Source organism: Paramormyrops kingsleyae, chromosome 2, assembly GCF_048594095.1.
Source record: "Paramormyrops kingsleyae isolate MSU_618 chromosome 2, PKINGS_0.4, whole genome shotgun sequence".
NCBI classification, from domain to species: Eukaryota; Metazoa; Chordata; class Actinopteri; order Osteoglossiformes; family Mormyridae; genus Paramormyrops; species Paramormyrops kingsleyae.
The window spans coordinates 20,958,996-20,975,757 of NC_132798.1; the positions used below are offsets into that span (position 1 = coordinate 20,958,996).

At 47.3% G+C, this 16,762-nt stretch overlaps 2 protein-coding genes across 4 annotated transcripts; both read right to left on the minus strand.

Moving 5' to 3' along the window:
• Positions 1-122: 122 nt before the first annotated feature.
• rnf10 (ring finger protein 10) lies at positions 123-9,608 on the minus strand. 3 transcript variants are annotated; one of them, XM_023840782.2, is made up of 17 exons: positions 9,037-9,608; positions 7,132-7,325; positions 6,676-6,881; positions 5,331-5,421; positions 4,955-5,139; positions 4,725-4,861; positions 4,132-4,292; positions 3,760-3,879; positions 3,454-3,619; positions 3,091-3,224; positions 2,858-2,975; positions 2,635-2,736; positions 2,119-2,259; positions 1,882-1,973; positions 1,548-1,605; positions 1,299-1,463; positions 123-1,195 (listed from the first exon to the last, which is right to left on the minus strand). In XM_023840782.2, exons 1-17 carry the CDS (start codon positions 9,197-9,199, stop codon positions 1,116-1,118), a joined length of 2,313 nt encoding a protein of 770 aa, XP_023696550.1. In that variant the 5' UTR covers positions 9,200-9,608; the 3' UTR covers positions 123-1,115. The 3 variants fall into 3 exon arrangements, with proteins under 3 accessions (XP_023696550.1, XP_023696549.1, XP_023696548.1); XM_023840781.2 differs by having other exon boundaries at positions 1,299-1,466; positions 9,037-9,607; XM_023840780.2 differs by having other exon boundaries at positions 1,299-1,605.
• Positions 9,609-11,891: 2,283 nt separating this feature from the next.
• On the minus strand, positions 11,892-15,519 carry pop5 (POP5 homolog, ribonuclease P/MRP subunit). The gene is made up of 5 exons (XM_023840630.2): positions 15,364-15,519; positions 14,741-14,883; positions 14,219-14,368; positions 13,988-14,071; positions 11,892-12,308 (listed from the first exon to the last, which is right to left on the minus strand). The coding sequence occupies exons 1-5, from the start codon at positions 15,387-15,389 to the stop codon at positions 12,211-12,213; spliced, it is 501 nt and encodes a 166-aa protein (XP_023696398.1). The 5' UTR covers positions 15,390-15,519; the 3' UTR covers positions 11,892-12,210.
• Between the last annotated feature and the right edge of the window lie 1,243 nt (positions 15,520-16,762).

A 16,762-nucleotide genomic window follows, 5' to 3' on the forward strand; every position in this document is an offset into this window, starting at 1 on the left:
TTCATTTATATTTTTTGTTACGTTTCCACCACTAATCGTATTAAAACGATTCGCTCTAGTTGCGCCGCTTATCAACAGACATTCCTTGACTTGTTCCTGGAAGCAACAAACGAAGAGACTGCTTTTGATTGTGCACAATTATTTATTCAGACTTTCAGCCGTTTCTTAACTTGGGGGAACAAAAAAAAAAAAAAAACCCAAACACTTGCTTTAGAAACATGTTTTTCTTTACATATCCATATTTCACCTGGGCATTATGGTACAAACGAAGTGTTCAAGAATCAGCGATTCTCAAGCTCCAACTATGTTAAAATATCTCCGCAACACTTAAAGAGACCAGGGCTAATGGTTATGAAACAAACTCTACCCTTACCTATACGATCCTGGGAGGGGTAAGAAAAACAAAATCCAGAAAAATATACACTCGGGCCGTACAAGCTTCACCTATACACACCCCCCCCCAATAAGTTTTTCTCCAGTGTCTGCCGTCGGGGTCCATCCACCAAGGCTGAAAGGACCAAAGGGACGAAAGGAGTTTAATACAACCAAAACCAGGATCAAAGCATGTGATACTGATGCTGAATAAATGTGAAATGTTTAAGTACATTTAGCTGCAAATGGGGGTGCTGCTTGTAGAAATGTAAATGTAAATAATTCATGGTTCAGGGATGGCTGAGGTGTTCAGGGTGGGGACAGGACATTCACAGCAAACCTCTGACCAGAAGGTGCATTGTGAAGCTGGAGGAGACCTGCAGCTGGCTGACTGCTACCCCTAAATCAATGACACTTCTGGGGGAAAACTGTGGTAGGACATTAACCAACACGTGGAGTAGCACCCCCTACTGGCAGGGGTGTAAAATTCAGATGGTTTAAAGCACCATCTCTTCAGGTTAGGTTTCCAAGGTGTTATGCAATGCATTTGTAAACAGATTCCCTTTGAGGAAGTGACAGCAGAGGAGGTGAGATGAGGGGAGTGGGAGTGGGGGGTGGGGATGTTGACTGCTTTGGCAAAATTGAGCTGAGCTTAAGGCTGGGACTGATTAATGTGTCAAATGCTAAGATGCTAAAAAAAGTGGGAAGATCGCATTTGTGGCAGACGTTTGCTTCAGTGCCGGCTACTTGGTGTGGACCATGGAGGTGCTGAACAAGAGCTTCTGCTTCTTCTTCTTCTTCTTCCCCCCCCCTTTCTCCTCAGCTGATAGGATGAGAAACCGAAGAGGGCCAGGTTAGACACACGCAGCCGGAGAAGGTTCATTCTAACACGGTGAGCTGGAGGGCCGCGGCAAGCGCTCGCTAACCAGGGATGAGGACGTGCTCGGGTGGGCCGGCTCGGCCGTGGTCCAGCTGCAGGAGGGCCTCCTCGAAAGCCTGGCTGAAGGAGTTCTGGAAGCTGGGCACTGGGACCCGGTCCGAGCTGTCGCTCTCCCCGTCGCTGTCGCCAGCTGGGGGGGCCAGCATCGTCTCTGCTGTGGGGGGGTTGGGAGGCCTGATGTGAATGCGGTGCGGAAGCAAGGCACAGAGCGGTGGCTGCCTGCACATTGGCTCACCTTTCTTTGGGACGGCCTTGGGCCCAGGGTCAGCTCGGGCTCTGCCATCTCTCAGCATCTAACAGCAGAGCAGGTGGGAAAGGCCACATTTCATACAGTCACTTATCCCGGCTGGTGAAACAACACAGACGCTAATGACAGTTAATTATTTAGAAATAAGCCATTTTAACACATTTACACAGCTTCAGTATTGCATTAAGCCTCGAACATACTGTCTAGGACATTCACAGACAGCCTCCAGGTTGAAGGTGTTGATGACGTCATAACAGTTCATGGCCCTTTAGAGTAACCAGTTTACTGTTCATCACTCAGAGCGCTGACGCTGCACACTGACCTGAGCGAAGGAGAGGCAGTGGGAATCATCGTCGACACTGCCGACGCTCAGGGCCGGGCTAGACCCACTGAGGGACGGAAACATGATGCCATCTGCATGGGGGCGGGGGGGGGGGGGGGGGGATGGACCACATGTGATTTACTGGTGAGATGCCGGCTCAAGACTTGAATTCCTACGAGCTACACTAGACCAGTTCTCACTGTCCACATTGGCGTGCTGGCAGAGCAGTTCACTCACCAGAGGCGGGGCTGCCGCACAGGGGGGAGGCCGACGGCCCCAGAAAGAGGTCGGCTGGCAGCGCAGGGTCCCCGCTTTGGAAGGGCGAGCCGAAGGCTGGGAACTGCTGCAGGTTCTCAAGGCCAATGTGCACCTCCGGGTCTAAGGGGACAGCGGCCCAGTCACACAGCACTACTGGGGCCCCGACTGACCGCAGGCGGCAAGAGCTTTAAGCCTTCCAGAGCGTCCTGGCCTCGCACTAACCGCACTCATCTGCTGTGGTCTGTCTTTACTACAATTACACAATGGCATGTTTATTTAACAGCTTCTGTATTGCCCAGTTCCCCATTTACACTGCAGGCCACTGCACCCTTCAGATCACACTGCTCCCTCGCCAACAGGCTCACTCCATGCTTTCTCTGCATTTATCCCAGTATAGCTGGGGTGTCAGAGTGGCTGATGAGGACAAGGTCACGCCGAGACGATCAGCACGCCCCCGACACCACCCCCCCCCCATTCATCCCTTTCTCTGCTCACATTTGCCCTGCTTCTTGTTCTCCTCCATCTCAATGCGTCTCTCCCTCCTCTTCTCCTCCCTTGCTTTCTTCTGCCGCATGCGCCGTCGCTTCTCCAGTTCATCTGATGGGGTACAGGAGATGTTCAGAGTGAGGAGGTGACGGGGAGACACACCGAGAGGGGAGGGGAGGCCACGGGAACTCCCGAGCCCCCACCCCCCAGGATGAAACAAGTGGTGGCTCACCGGCGAAGATGTCCAGGGTTTCTTTGGACAGAACTGGCGGCTGCAGTGCCAGCTCACAGATGCTGAACTCGCAGGTGAGTGGCAGGTGGGACAGGTAGCGATGACGACGGCGTACCTCCTGGGTGGGTGGGTGGGGGCGGGCACTCGTCAAACTCTCACACAGATCACTGACCATTCTAATGCATTTTAGAGGCCTGTACTCAGCTGAACCCCTTAGCGCCCCCGCGTCGCACCTCAGTGACGGTGTGGCCATCAATCTCCACCACCGTAGCAGTGATGGACTGGGGACTAGCCTCCAGGCTGCCATACTCGCGCATCAGGCAGCGCACGTTCACCGGGTGCAGGAACAGCTGCTGGCCGTCTTCCGCTGTGAAGGGGGGGTAGGGGGGTGGGGCAGGAAAAGGTTAGTTGGCCAGATAGCCAGCATCATGGGCCCAAACGCAAACTGTGACCTCACTCAGAGGACTGGGGGGGAAGCTATGGGCAGAAGCTGGGGGAGCTGGAAGAGACCAACAGCGCTGTTACCATCCTCAGCCCTGCGTCCGTGGCTTACACACAAAGACCTGATGGCGGCGGGGGGGGGGGGTGCACTGTACCCTGGTAGAAGTAGTAGCAGGGCCCATTCTCCACGTTTTGGGGGGGTGTCATTTCGCTTGGGCTGGAAGGGACGTCCTCCGAGGACTGGCATTGAAGTTTGGGGGACGCTTTGGGCCCCCCACCGTCCCCAGTCTGCCCCACCTCTCCAGCCAGGACAGACGAGTTCTGCAGTAGAGGGGGGGGGGTGTATGTGATCACAGCCATCTAGCTGAAGCACTCACCCATTTACAAAGACCCCTAACTAACAGAGTGTCTAACAGTGGGTGGTAGAGGCCAGTCTTTTATGGGCCCCACCCCTGACCCACCTTCTTATTGCCGGGCTGGGCCGGAAGCTCCGCCTCCCGGCCGGGGGAGCTGCACAAGCTCAGGCGGCCCAGGCTCAGAGCATCCTGGGGGCTGGCCTTCCTCAGTGCCTCTTCACGTTCCTGGAGAGGGAGCCGCCATAAGCAAAGACTGTGACAACGCCTCACTAACAAGTTCCTTCTACAGAATATTATGACACACCACTGGCAAAAAGATTTTAAACACAGTGAGTCACAGTCCTGCCCATTTGCTACGTCACTGGAAAAATTATGTACTGGGACTCAAACCCACAACCTACAGGTCAAAGTGCCTGCTATGTTACTGCAACATGACAGTAACAAGCAGCGTTGTGATGGTGACTGAAGACGGCACACCTGGAGCAGCTGCAGGGCGGCCTGGATGAAGCAGGCCTGGGCCTCGTGCTCGTCCTCCACGCAGAGCTGGGCCTGCAAGGCCATCCGCTCCTCCCGCACCAGGCCCAGCACCTGCTCGCGGGACGCCAGCAGCAGCTTAGAGTAGGGGCTGAGCGGAGCGTCTGTGGCACAGGACAGCGGGGAAGACCCCAACACGCCACGTCAGACCGTGTCATAGCCAGCCAGCATCGTTAACAGCGGAATGAAAAATCCAGCCCATTCATGGCATCTTGGGGGAGAAAAGCGGCATCCTCGTCACCCAGGCCGCAGACTGACAAAGGCCGCGTCAGACGAGCAACGTCTCTGCCACTCAGACACCCGCTGGCCGTTCAGCACTCACACAGAGTTTATGCCTGTGGGCCATTTCATGCCTCTAATTGGACAATGGGAGCTTCACAGCCAAACAGCTGCACACACTGCCCCCTGAGGTTGAGAGCTGACAGCACAGCCAGTGGGGGAGCCACAGCTGTGGGATGAAGGCCATAAAGCCTGAGGATCCGGCTGCTGCGTGCCGGTGGGGAGTGACTGTGTGCGTGTGCGCATGTGGGTCTCACCCCCCAGCTTAATGGGCTCCTCCAGCTTCACCCACTGGGAGCTGGGCAGTGCAACCAAAGCACCCTTCTCTCGTCGCATGAGCTGCATGGTGATGAGGTCACCCACCAGGTACTGCCGGGTCTCCATGGCAACCACACTGCGGAGAGAAGAGATTTGGGGGGGTCAAAATAAGACAGAAAGCAAAACAACGGAAGACGGAGCGGAGCCCAGAGGCGGCCGTCCTGCAGACCTCTTGAGGTCACCGTCGTGCACGGCCTCATAGCAGATGGGGCACTTGGACCAGCTCTTGTCACTCAGGGAGAGGTAGTGCAGCATGCAGGACCAGCAGAAGATGTGGCCACAACGGGTGATGTGGGCAGCCAACGGCGGGTACAGGCAGATGGGGCATGAGGGCACCTCATGGCTGTAGATGCGCTGGACGGGGGAGAGACACAGGGGCAATCAGCATGGCAGGGGCCAGCAAGCCAAACGCCACACTGACGCTGCATCAGGCACCACTGCGTACAGTGGAAGGGCCACAGCTACACAGTAACACAAGCATGTTCTAAAGGACAGACTGGAGACAGTGTGGCGGGTGCCGGGCCGGGAAACGACAGCACACTCACCACCTGCTGCACACAGTCCCAGCTGACCAGCGTGTCGGGGTCAGTGAAGTGTGTGCTGTAGTCCTGATCTTCAGAGACCACAAACTGGCAGCTGGAAGGGAAGAGAAGACAGGGTGAGATTAACACTGGATGCTCCTCCCCACCCCCACCATCCTCCATACAGCCACGCTGCAACAGCTGAATCTGGTGGTATGTATGTGCAACAGACATTATATCTAAATAGGGGGTGTGGCCCCACCACATTTGGAAACACTGCTGGGCTCTAAGAGCAGGAAGAAGGTCTGACTGGTGCCAGGTTTGACACAAAAGGACCAAACCTTTTACTGCCTTGTAAGAGGAAGAGAGTAAGGCCCAATCCCAATTCTACCCCTTACCCCTACACTTTCCCCTACCCCTCCGTTTGGCACGTTCACGTGTAGGGGTAGGGGTGTCTCAATTCTCTTTTGATTGGAGGGGTAGGGGTAAGGGGAAGGGCTAGATAGCCATCAAAAGATTTTTCGGGACCTCACTTCAAACGAAGGGCTAAGAGAAGTTTACAACATGGCTGCCCACTCGAGCAAGCAGACCCATAAATGTTAAGTAATTTTTGCCATTAATAAGGATTTTTATGACATTTTTTCATTACATGTATATTACCATCAATCTTGTGTTTGTGTTTTTACGGTGATGTTCTGTAAAGAAACGTTTGAAAAAAAAAATCGCTAAAGTTTGCTTGCGGATAGCACTGATTGCACAATATTAGGAAATATATTTTTGTGTCATATAACGTTACCCGGTAACTGACTGCATGTGGTAACGCGTTGTTTTGTTTTGCTTACGGCCATATGTGTACATGTAAATGAACAGTGCTTACACTATTCGTACTTATTGCAACATGACAACATTTTTGTAAATTATATTCTGTATAAGGACAGCTGAGGAAACCCGAAGGCTCATACGTTTTCGAGGTGAAAACGAACATCTGTTTTTAAAGTCCAAATACGGCGCAAAAAAACTTTGGGAGTGAGTAATCTTTACATGCTACGATGCTGACGGCGACAGCTTGGAATTTGTGATAAACATCGGCGCATGTCCTCTGACGTAACGTTAGGAGGTAGTGACAATGGATGATGACGTATAACAGTGTAGTAGTGGTGTCCCATTTCTTAGGGGAAATTTTTTAACCCTACCCCTTTCCACTTCATTTCAAGGGGCAAGGGGAAGGGGCGAGGGGTAGGCAAAGGGGTAGAAAATAGAATTGGGATTGGGCCTAAGCCTCAAGACTCTACATACAGTTCCAAAACATTCTGCAGGACTGGCTGCCATACTCTGGTGGAGCTGTATGGTTTTAGGTTAGCGCTCTCACTTGGCTTGCAGAAAGAGCTCCTTATTGAAGGGCTTGTGCTTGTGGCCCCACTTGTTGCGGTGCCCCCAGCTGGTGTGGCTGTCTCCCCCGGCAGCACCTCCATGGCCCCGTGGCTCAAAGGTGAAGTTGAGCAGGTGATTGAGACTGATCTTCTTGGGTCCTGCAAACTGAGCCGGGCTGAACTCAGCCCGGCGAGCCTCTGCTACCTGAGAGGGGGGGGGCAGGAGGGGGGAGCACTTAGACCCAGCAGGAAGAACATGGATCTAAACTACAGTGTGTCTGGAGATGTTGAAGATTCATAAAATGACAGACTAACAGGCATTAATGTCAGTGCAATCACCACATCCTGTCTGAGAGGCCAAACGATGAAGCGATTAAAGCGATGTGTGTTTCAGTAGCTAACCACGGCATTTCCAGCGGAGAGCTAAACACACAGTGAAACTTCTGCTTCCTCACCTCTTCCCTTCTGCCACCACCTGTGCTGCCATACTGCTTCCCATTACTCCCCCCTCCTCTCTGAGGGGGTCTCTTGTCGAAATTCTTGCTTTTCTGTGGATTGGGGCGCCGTGGGCCAAGGAAATTGTCACTCTTGGGGAAGGCGGGCTCGCGCTTGCGGTTATAGCGCTTGGGCCCACCACCATTTTTAGCATCTGGGGAAAAAAAGGGGCACAAACATGTCGCCTGTCAGTGCCGTCCATCAGGCACCGGACCCAAGCGGCCTGACCAGCTCTTTGACACAGATCAGAGCACTTTTAAGCTGGAACAATCAAAGCAGCGTTGGTTCAGCGATCCAGTATAATATGGAAAAGCCAGAACTTAATGTAATACAGGAAGTGTAATACTACTATCATAAACTGCTTAAATTATAATCAAAACTGTTCTTGGTTTCACAGTCAAAAGGAATACTGTCTGAATATTCCTGTAATAGTTTTTTAAAACAAGACCATTTAAACTAAATGTGTGTGTGTGTGTGTGTGTCCACGTATCTGTGTCACGCAGGTTTCCTCTCACAAACACACACATGCAGTCTGGGTGTATTCAAGACTTGACACAGACTGTGGGCCACCTGACCAAGGCAGGGATAAGCAGCTAAAATGCACACTCTTTTGTATGATAATCAGAAAATATGAACAGCAGCTGTAATTAGCAGCTGCCTAATGTTAACACCCAGTTATGCTACAGTTCCTGTTTGGGACCACATTCAAGGTTTTGTTTATGATGACATCTAACAGACTCTGACAAGGCACGTTTAAAATGTCGGAGTCCACAGTGGATTAAAATGTCAGCCTTGGGTGTGGCATCTTGAGGCCTTTATGACTTCTTCCCAAGCACACTCACTTGAGCTTGCTGTTCACATTTATCAGTGAAAGCCAAAAGGGTGTGAGCCTCATGCATGCGACGATATCAAGCCCCTGCAGTCAAAACAACAAAGTCCCAGCTACCCAGTGGACTCACATGCATACTAGGCAGACACAGGCATTATTTATAATCACTGTATAATGCAGGTATCATCACTCTCATCACAGGCACCCAGCCCATAAACTGCTTTGGAGCTACACTACTCAGCCTTAATGGAAGGGCTGTATCCTGACACTGTCCTTGCCAATTTCTGTTTACCTCAACTGCCTAATTGAAATAAAGGCTTGGCCGGCAAAATACATATTTCAACAGCCATTTGATTCTGACAAGCCTATGAAACAAAGAAAACTGGACAATTCATTTGCTTTATTTAATGTTTTAAAAAAATAACTACCAGTACACTTTGACACCCTGTTTAAAAGTGAAAACTATTTAGAGGGGAGAAAGAATTTTAAAATCTGCCAGCGCTGAACGTTAATTCAATATAAAGGGGCTTGCTGCTTTGACTAAACAGTAGACCGTTATTGCTCAACTTAAACCAGGGATTTCTGTTGATAAATTACAAACAAATGGGTTTGTAAAGCACTGATACTGCACTGAATAAACGATCAAAAAAGCTTTACGGTGAAAGCTATGAATGACATGATCCATGCAGGGAAAATAACGTTTAAATAGAATAATGTGTTCAGAAGTCAAAGAATTGAGTTCTACTTTCCATCTGCAAGAGTGAATAACGAATATGCTGGGGGAAAGTAAAGGGATGAATGATATTACAGCACCTTTAAAAACATACAGAAACTGATCAGCAGAGTATGTTCGCTAAAACCAAAGTAACGCGTCCAAAGGCTCGTCCCAGCGAGCGAAGCCAGCTTCCGTCACACGAGGTAAACAATCCGGCCAGGACGGGCCTGGCCGCGCTGTCAAGCCTCGGCCTCGAGTTGTCGAACAGATAGGGCAGCTGGCACTTACTGCAACGACGCTTCCCCCCACCGACATAACTACCTGCTTTAGGTTTAGACTCGCCAGGAGTTGGGCCGGTCGAACCAGAGCGGGGCGGTCCCTTGTTGCTGGCGTTGCTGCTGGGTGTTTTCTCCATGTTGGCGCTGCTGCTTTGCGGATGTACGAGGCCGGACTCCGGGCAGAGAGCGTTCGAGCTCTCTAACATTAAACGGGGCACGGGGGTAGGACAACGGGCTGCTGCGAGTGCGGGTCAGGCGGCTAAGGCCCTGGCTCATTTCTGTCACACGCGGAGACTCCATTACGGCGACATCATGAGAGCAAAACAAACCGAGAAAAAAAGAGACGGATCAGGCGTCTCAGTGCAGGAAGAACCGAGGCGGTGGCGACGGAGTAAACGAGCGCTCACGCTTCGGGGCCGACACCCCGAGAAACCCGAGCGTTTCCCTCGCAAGGGAGCACCGAGTCCAAAAAAAAGTTGTTAGCCGCTCTCCAGTGAATGGAGAACGGGCAAATTGTCGCGTTTATTTTTTTTAATCGTCCAAAGAATACCCTCGTAAAAACGAGCAAATACTAATGGCGACGAGTCGCCAAACTGGAACCACTGAGACCCGGATGAAGCTATTATTTATAGTTTGCCGTCCGTGCATTATGGGAAATGAAGTTCTGTGGAGCCTCTTTTGCGTTATGGATAATGTAGTTTACTGCATTGTGTCGACCATTTAAAGCCACCTGAATCAGACGGGAAGGCGCCAATGATGTTAGGCATCACGTACTAGAACACCTGTAGGCACACCTAGGGCCAGGAAGATTATCCAGTAGATATGTCCCAGAAAGGAACTGAACAACAACAGTTTAATTACAGTCTAACTAAAAGTGAAAAAGATCAACTCAGCTTCCTCAAAATGAATTTGACTAATTATTTTAGACTAACTTGAATTGAATTTGGTGATCAGTGGTCATTGTCAACACACCACAGCACACAGTGCGCAAAAACAAAATGTGTCCTCTGCATTTAACCCATATGTGACTTTCGTGACATAGCAGGGGGCAGCTAATTCAGCACCCAGGGAGCAGTGCTTGGGGGTGGTGTCTTGCTGGTCAGGAATTCGAACCTGCAATCTTTCAATTACAAGTGCGCTTCCTTAACCATCAAGCCACCACTGCCCACAACTTGTAGATCGCAAAACATTTGAAACATTAAAACTTGTTTGCACAAGTATTCAAATACTTGAACTGAATATTTATTTCAAGCACTTTTGGCAGAGGCTCCCGGTCTTTACATATAGGTCAGTGTTTCAGTCTTGTTAGCAAATCTGTTCACTATGCATCACCATAGGGATGGCTGCTCACTCCAGGGTTGTGTGATGCCATCATGCCGCTCCCACCATGCATCACTGTAGGGACGGCTTTACCTGGCTGATTTGATGTGTTGTGTTGGGTCTGTGCCAGATATACCCACTTTGCATGAAATCCAGTCTCAGCAGCCCACAGTGCCTCTTGCCATTTCACCTGATTACTCATGTGTTTTGTTGCAAGCACTTGGGTGGGGGTTGGGGGGGGGGGGGGTGAATGTCTCTGTGCTTGTGAATAGAAGGTCACCAGTTTGAGCAAAGCCCTTGACCCCCCCAGCTATAGGGATGCTGATTCTGCACTGTAACCCCCAAGCTATGGAGAGCAAGACAGGGATGGTGAAGAGATGGTTTTCAATGTCCCTGAACTGGTACAAACAAAAAGGATGTTTGTTTTGTTGTTAAGTTTTGATATGGGATTTTAGAGATGATTGCCTGGTGCACATTGTCTCTCAATGAAGCCACTAAACTCAATGGCTCTTTCAGCAGTTTTTCTCCTCAGAGTGGGATCTCTTACCAGTTGACCTCTTGCCCAAGTGCTCAGTTTGGAGGGTAAGTGTCTGTGTCAGTGTTGCCATCTTAGCAATTTTGTTGCTGGGTTTAGCAATTTTTCCAGACTTGGCAACTTAGTTTTTTTTTTTTTGCAAAAAGCAACTAGCAACAAATTTAGCTACTTTTAGAGTTTCTTGTAACTTTTAGCAACGTTTGATGTGTTACTCAAACACTAAAATGCAAGCATTTTCTCTCTAAATGACACAAAAAACTGTCACAACACGATCTGTCTGCCTTGTTATTAAGCTTGTTATTATTAGTAGCTAACAAGCTGTGCACTGCAGTGCAAGGGAGAACAATGGCAATATCTGTTCATGCAGCACAGTAGCCTGGACAGAGATGTGCCTATTCTATTGCAAGTTGCAATTGTTCAATAAGATAGCAGGTATGATATACCTTATTAGCTTGTACACAATTATTGATCAGTTATGTAGCATGTTAACCAACTAGCACTGATTAAAAGTATAATTGGTTAGAATGTGTAGTTTTGCTAGTCAACAAGAAAATAAATGAAGTGCAAGTATTCAAGGATTTAAAGTGTTTAGTTTAAAAATCAAGATATTTATTATAAAAGTGTCTTCATATTATTTTCAAAAAATAAAAGCTTAGTTTGGTTATCAGATATCAAATTTCTAATCATATTTCTCACCAACATGACCAATAAATCTGCTCAACATTGAGTAATCTACATAATGATGGGGTTTGCGGCACCACGCAATGACATCATCAGGCAATGACATCACAATATCGTTTATCAGATAAAAGAAAATGTGGCCACTTCCATCATAAACTGCTCTTGCTGATTTCCAGATGTCAGGTACTCCAAGCTTGAATTATGTTGAAATACCTTTTATGTAAAATAACTAATGAAATTCACACAAATCCCAACCTCCCAATTGCCATATTTGGGAGACATATTTTCCATCATATATAACTCAGTTTTAAAAGGTGAGCAAGTCCCTTTTATAAAGCTGCATTAATGGGCACACCTCCAAGTCTCTGAATAAAAGAATTTATTTAGGCATAAAGACAACCTTGATACATGCAATAAAATACTTGTAAATTAAACCACAAAAGTAAATGTCAGATTTGTATTCTTACTGTAAATACAGAATAAGCATCTTATCTGGACACAAATACAAATATACTGTATACACACAGTGGCCCAAAGTTCTTAGAAAAACATACATAATACTAAAACACACAAAAAATCTCTCCCTTTAAATACAAACTTCACACAAATGGTCAAGTACAACCTGGAGCTCAGAGCTGCACATTCAGGGTGACACTATCCTGCTGAATCTGCTTACAGGCTTTATTTATCTTCATCCCACTCGTCCTCCTCCTCTTCCTCACGTCTGGTACACTTGAGAGAGCAGCTTCGGACTGCCTTCTGTACCTCCAACCGCTCAGCTGTGGAGCCACAGAAAATACTCAAGATACCATACTATGCAATAAGGATGCTCCGATCGTTCAGCCATCGATCATTAATACTGTAGCATTTAACATTGTTTAATCTGTATTAAACCTATACAGTGGTGCCTCGGTTCTCAAACTCACTAGAACTCAAATTTCTTTAAAGTCAAACAAACCAGTTTGACCTAGAACTCGATCTGAATATCAGAAGTCGAACCGTGAACGCTGACCTAATATAAATTGTGACGCGCCAGGAAACGAGTCATACTACAATGCAATTCTTACTTGAATGCCTTCTTCACAGACTGGACGATTAACCAAATAAAGCAGCTCAACATTACAGTAACTAACAATAAATAAACCACTAACTTACGTGTACTATTAGAGCATTTATGTCGTTTATTTAAACTTTATTTTAACAGGTAAATTAACTGAAAACCAGTTCTCACTGCTTTACGTGATATTCGGGAGAAATAGCAGGTTACACATCGGAACTGCCTGGGATACAAACGTCATGCGTGTAACTAAACTTCAGCCAATAAGGGCAAAGGTGTGTCGTCAGGGAGGCGGTTCCAGTTTGTGCAGCCGGGTGAGAGGTTGCAATGCATCTAACAGTAATGCATTGCGTCAGGATCAGAATGTGTTGCTTTAAGCCAGCACTGTAAGCAAGTCGAACGCACCCAATGACTGGACCGGGGAAACAAACTGAAACGCGGACTTAATACAGAGGACTAATGACAACAGCCAGAAACAGCTGATCACATGGGGATCCCACACGAGGTTAACGAGGGGGCGTGGCACACGGAAGGAGCGGACCACCGGGGCAGGACAGGGGTAATGTTGGGATAAGATCTTTATCGTTTTGGAAGCCATTAAGAAAAAAAATGCTCTTCTTGTTTTATCGTGTTCATTTTGTGTTTAAATGCTAAAAAAAAAAAAAAAAACATATTTAGGTGTAATTTTGGGGGGCCGGGAACCAATTAATTGGTTTTCCATTATTTCTTATGGGAAAAATTCGATTTTTAGGATTCGATTCGAAGTCCGGAACAGATTATGCTCGAGAACCGAGGTACCACTGTACAGTGGAAACCGCTTATAGTGATCACAGTTATAGTGAAGCTGTTTAAATGATTTGCTTATAGTAATCAACTATATTGGCTCAGCGAAATGAACAGCGTTCATTTTGGGTCTTTTTATACTTGACAACGTACAGAAAAAATTAGAATGAGAAAGAGATTAGAAGCCTTCCAGTAATAAACAAACAGTTGGCAACTCATGATGCTTCCTCATAATATATCTCCAGTGCTGCTAATAGTTACTCTTATTGCTATACATGTAAATAAATAATGCTACACAATTAATAGAACACTTTTAAAAAGTTACTGCACAATTAAATGTCTTTTGAACACGGCTCAAAAAAGCCTGATCGGAGCATCCCTACTATTTAACCCATAACCAATGATATCAATCACAAAGTCTTAGATATTGATAATCATTTATCTACAATTCTGAAATAATGATGGAAGCTTTTTAAAAAATTTTTTTTTAAAAGCTACAAAACTTCTGTGGTTTAATTGCATGGGAGAACCAACCCCCAGTGATTACTTAAGCAGAAGGATGCAGTCTTTAGTCTGTAAAATTAATGTCTGCTTCAACCTGCACAAAGCACTGCTCACCTTCGTTCCGACAGCGGGGAAGCATGCGATGGAGCTGCTCAGTGTTGTAACGGATCAGGAACTTCTGGCATGTTCTAATCGTTCCTGAAAGACAAGGAAAACCATTTTCACAGTGCCTTCACATTAACATTTCAATATTTATAAGGCTGATCTATCACATTCCCAAGGACGTAATCTGACAGACATGCTGCATCCTGTGCGTATATCCAAGTCAGCAAACTCATCTCCCACCTCCTACATGTAGGCAGTTGAAAAAACAAGGGATCTTCTTCCCTCGACTGTCCAGGCTGGTGATGAAGGCCAGGGCTGACCAGATCAGTCGATAGTATCTCTTTCGGCATCGCAGAAACACCACACCTGTATGAGCGTTCACGTACTTCACTGGGGAGACGGAGACATACAGTCACGAGCCTGTCGGTGACGTCAGATCGTTCTGATCTGTAGTGTTCAAAAGCCTGGGGCAGGGAAGCTAGCTGTGCACTTTCAGTCTACCTGCATGAGTGAAAACTGAGCTATTGCATTACTTGGACCCGTTTAGCTTTCTGGGTATCATATAAATTGGAATATCGTGTCAGTCCTGAGAGTGCATTCATACAAACTAGGTATACCGTTTTAAAAATATGCCAAGTAAGTCGCAGAGACCCCCGCAGACAAGTAAAGCCGATAGTTCTTGTTTCCCGTCTGGAACTTCGTATAGACCACATTCGGTGGTCACTTCCCAGGGGTAGCAGCGTCTTTTGTTTTTAGTAGCACCTGCGAAAGAGATGCTGGAGAGAGCGGCGCCGTAGTCTCCGTGGGCCCGACATACGGCCGCTTTCACTGCAGTGTACACGGCTCGTTCGTCCAGCAGCTGCAAGCTCGCCGGCTCCGAAACGCCAATCTCGCACAGCAGATACCTGGAGAGAGGGAGTAGCTGGAGACAGGGGCTGATGCACTTAAGGATCGGCGTGGAGTCCCTGAGTCTCCCGGGGTAGCTGATACGTACAAGGTGCGCTTATTACCAAACGTTTGAGGAATAATTATATACGGAATTGGCCCACGTTATATTTATAAGACCGTGCATAGCTGTAACTCAGTTTACACGAAAAGATAACCGCCCCCCAAAAAAGTGTCGCTTCCGATTCTGTTTTGTCCCAAGAACTCTTCACGCATAAATGTGATTATGTCATCATCGCAACTGAATCCGAACCCTTTATCCCTAGAATTTAATCATTTTATGAACCGAGCTTCTAGCAAATGCTGTAAATAACTTCTTTCACTTTTAGCACACTTGCGATTTACAAAATTAGTGAAGGCGATCCAATGTTTAATTGCCTCTATACGATAAGAATTTACTAGTAATTATGAAATACAATGAAAATATACAAGCCACTCACCTGGCTTTCAAACGCACCATACTCATGTGCTCCCTCCAACGTCCTGATCAAACTTCCGCTTCGATGTCCAGTTCGCCCAATAATTTCTGAGAAAGACTCGTAGGGCGGGTTTAAGCATTGATTGACATCAGAATGTGCCAATTCCGATGAAACCACCACTGGGCTTGCTTGAAAAAACTTTGCGGAACCCGAACACACTGCTACACCACTTAAATATTATTGTAGGGAGCGGGACGTAAATTTCCGCATTCCCAGGAGATTTAAAAGCGAGGTATACGCTGGACCAGGCAGTAAACAAGTGAAATGAGTTTTAGATGTCATATTTTGTCATAAACCTGTGAGTTTTCAGTGGAGCAAGGTATCTCAGTCCTTGGTCTCCTGCCTGGAAATCCTTAGGTAATGACAACTAATATGTGTATGAGCGATGTTCCCAAGTCGACTTGAAAGTGAAATATACATTTGGCTAGACAGGCAACAAGTGACATAACTTGCAGGCATCATATACTGAAGTGAGTTTTCACTGGCTCAAAGCATTTAACCCCTTGAGTTCTTGCCTGGAAGTCATGACATAATGACAATGTGTACACGTGCAATGTTCCAAGGTGATTTTAAAAGTGAAAGCAACTTTGGGCCAGACAGATAACAAGTTATATAACTACAGGTTATCCCAGAAACCTGCATACACACCGGCCCTTTGCGGATAAGATTGGCCACCCCTGGTCTACGGTGTCTCTATGTTTAAAGATTATTTCGTTAATCTACAGGATAATTAACTATATAGAGGGAGAATTCAGAATTGGGGATGGATTAACACTTGTGTTTGTCTCCTAATAAAGTTCACACACTGTCACTGGGGCTGTGCCCTCAAGGGTCTGCCATGCAGTTGTACCCAAACTGTAGGTAAATGTACCTTTTAGTCTAATTTAAGGTACAGAAATGGACTGGTGGAAACCCCACAAAGATACAGAGAAAACATGTAAACTCCACACACGGAACCCTGTTACAAACTGAAACGCAGGTCCCAGAGGTGCGAACCACTGCACCACCGTGCCGCCTCCCAAATGAACTTCTGAAGGTAAATTAAATAATGACTCCCCCTACAGGTGCAGTCGCATCATTACATTTGACTGCGCAGCATTTAAGGTGGACAGGAAAATCCAAACAAGGAACCGACTTCGGTCTATATTTCTGTATTCCTCTCCACCCTTAAACATATTACGATAAGGAGGTTTCGAACTCAGGCGCAAACACTAGTAATAGGATGTTCAGCGGATACTTCGACAGTAGTATCTTTTAAATATGCAGTAATCCGACTCCTGAAGGCCCCGGAAAACTGTTCATCTGAGGTCATTGCCTCAGCACTTGTTAATGTGCGTGTGTGCACTGTGCGAACAGTGAA

Excerpts from the sequence above, each read along its gene's own strand:
- rnf10 (XM_023840780.2), bottom strand. The coding sequence starts at position 9,199 with ATGTTAGAGAGCTCGAACGCTCTCTGCCCGGAGTCCGGCCTCGTACAT. Across the intron at positions 5,422-6,675 it reads GAGCTCTTTCTGCAAGCCAA|CTGCCAGTTTGTGGTCTCTG; the intron begins GTGAGAGCGCTA and ends CTTCCCTTCCAG. Across the intron at positions 4,862-4,954 it reads CACGACGGTGACCTCAAGAG|TGTGGTTGCCATGGAGACCC; the intron begins GTCTGCAGGACG and ends TTCTCTCCGCAG.
- pop5 (XM_023840630.2), bottom strand. The coding sequence starts at position 15,389 with ATGAGTATGGTGCGTTTGAAAGCCAG. Across the intron at positions 14,369-14,740 it reads CTCCAGCATCTCTTTCGCAG|TGAAGTACGTGAACGCTCAT; the intron begins GTGCTACTAAAA and ends CCGTCTCCCCAG. Across the intron at positions 12,309-13,987 it reads TCCCCGCTGTCGGAACGAAG|CTGAGCGGTTGGAGGTACAG; the intron begins GTGAGCAGTGCT and ends GTGGCTCCACAG.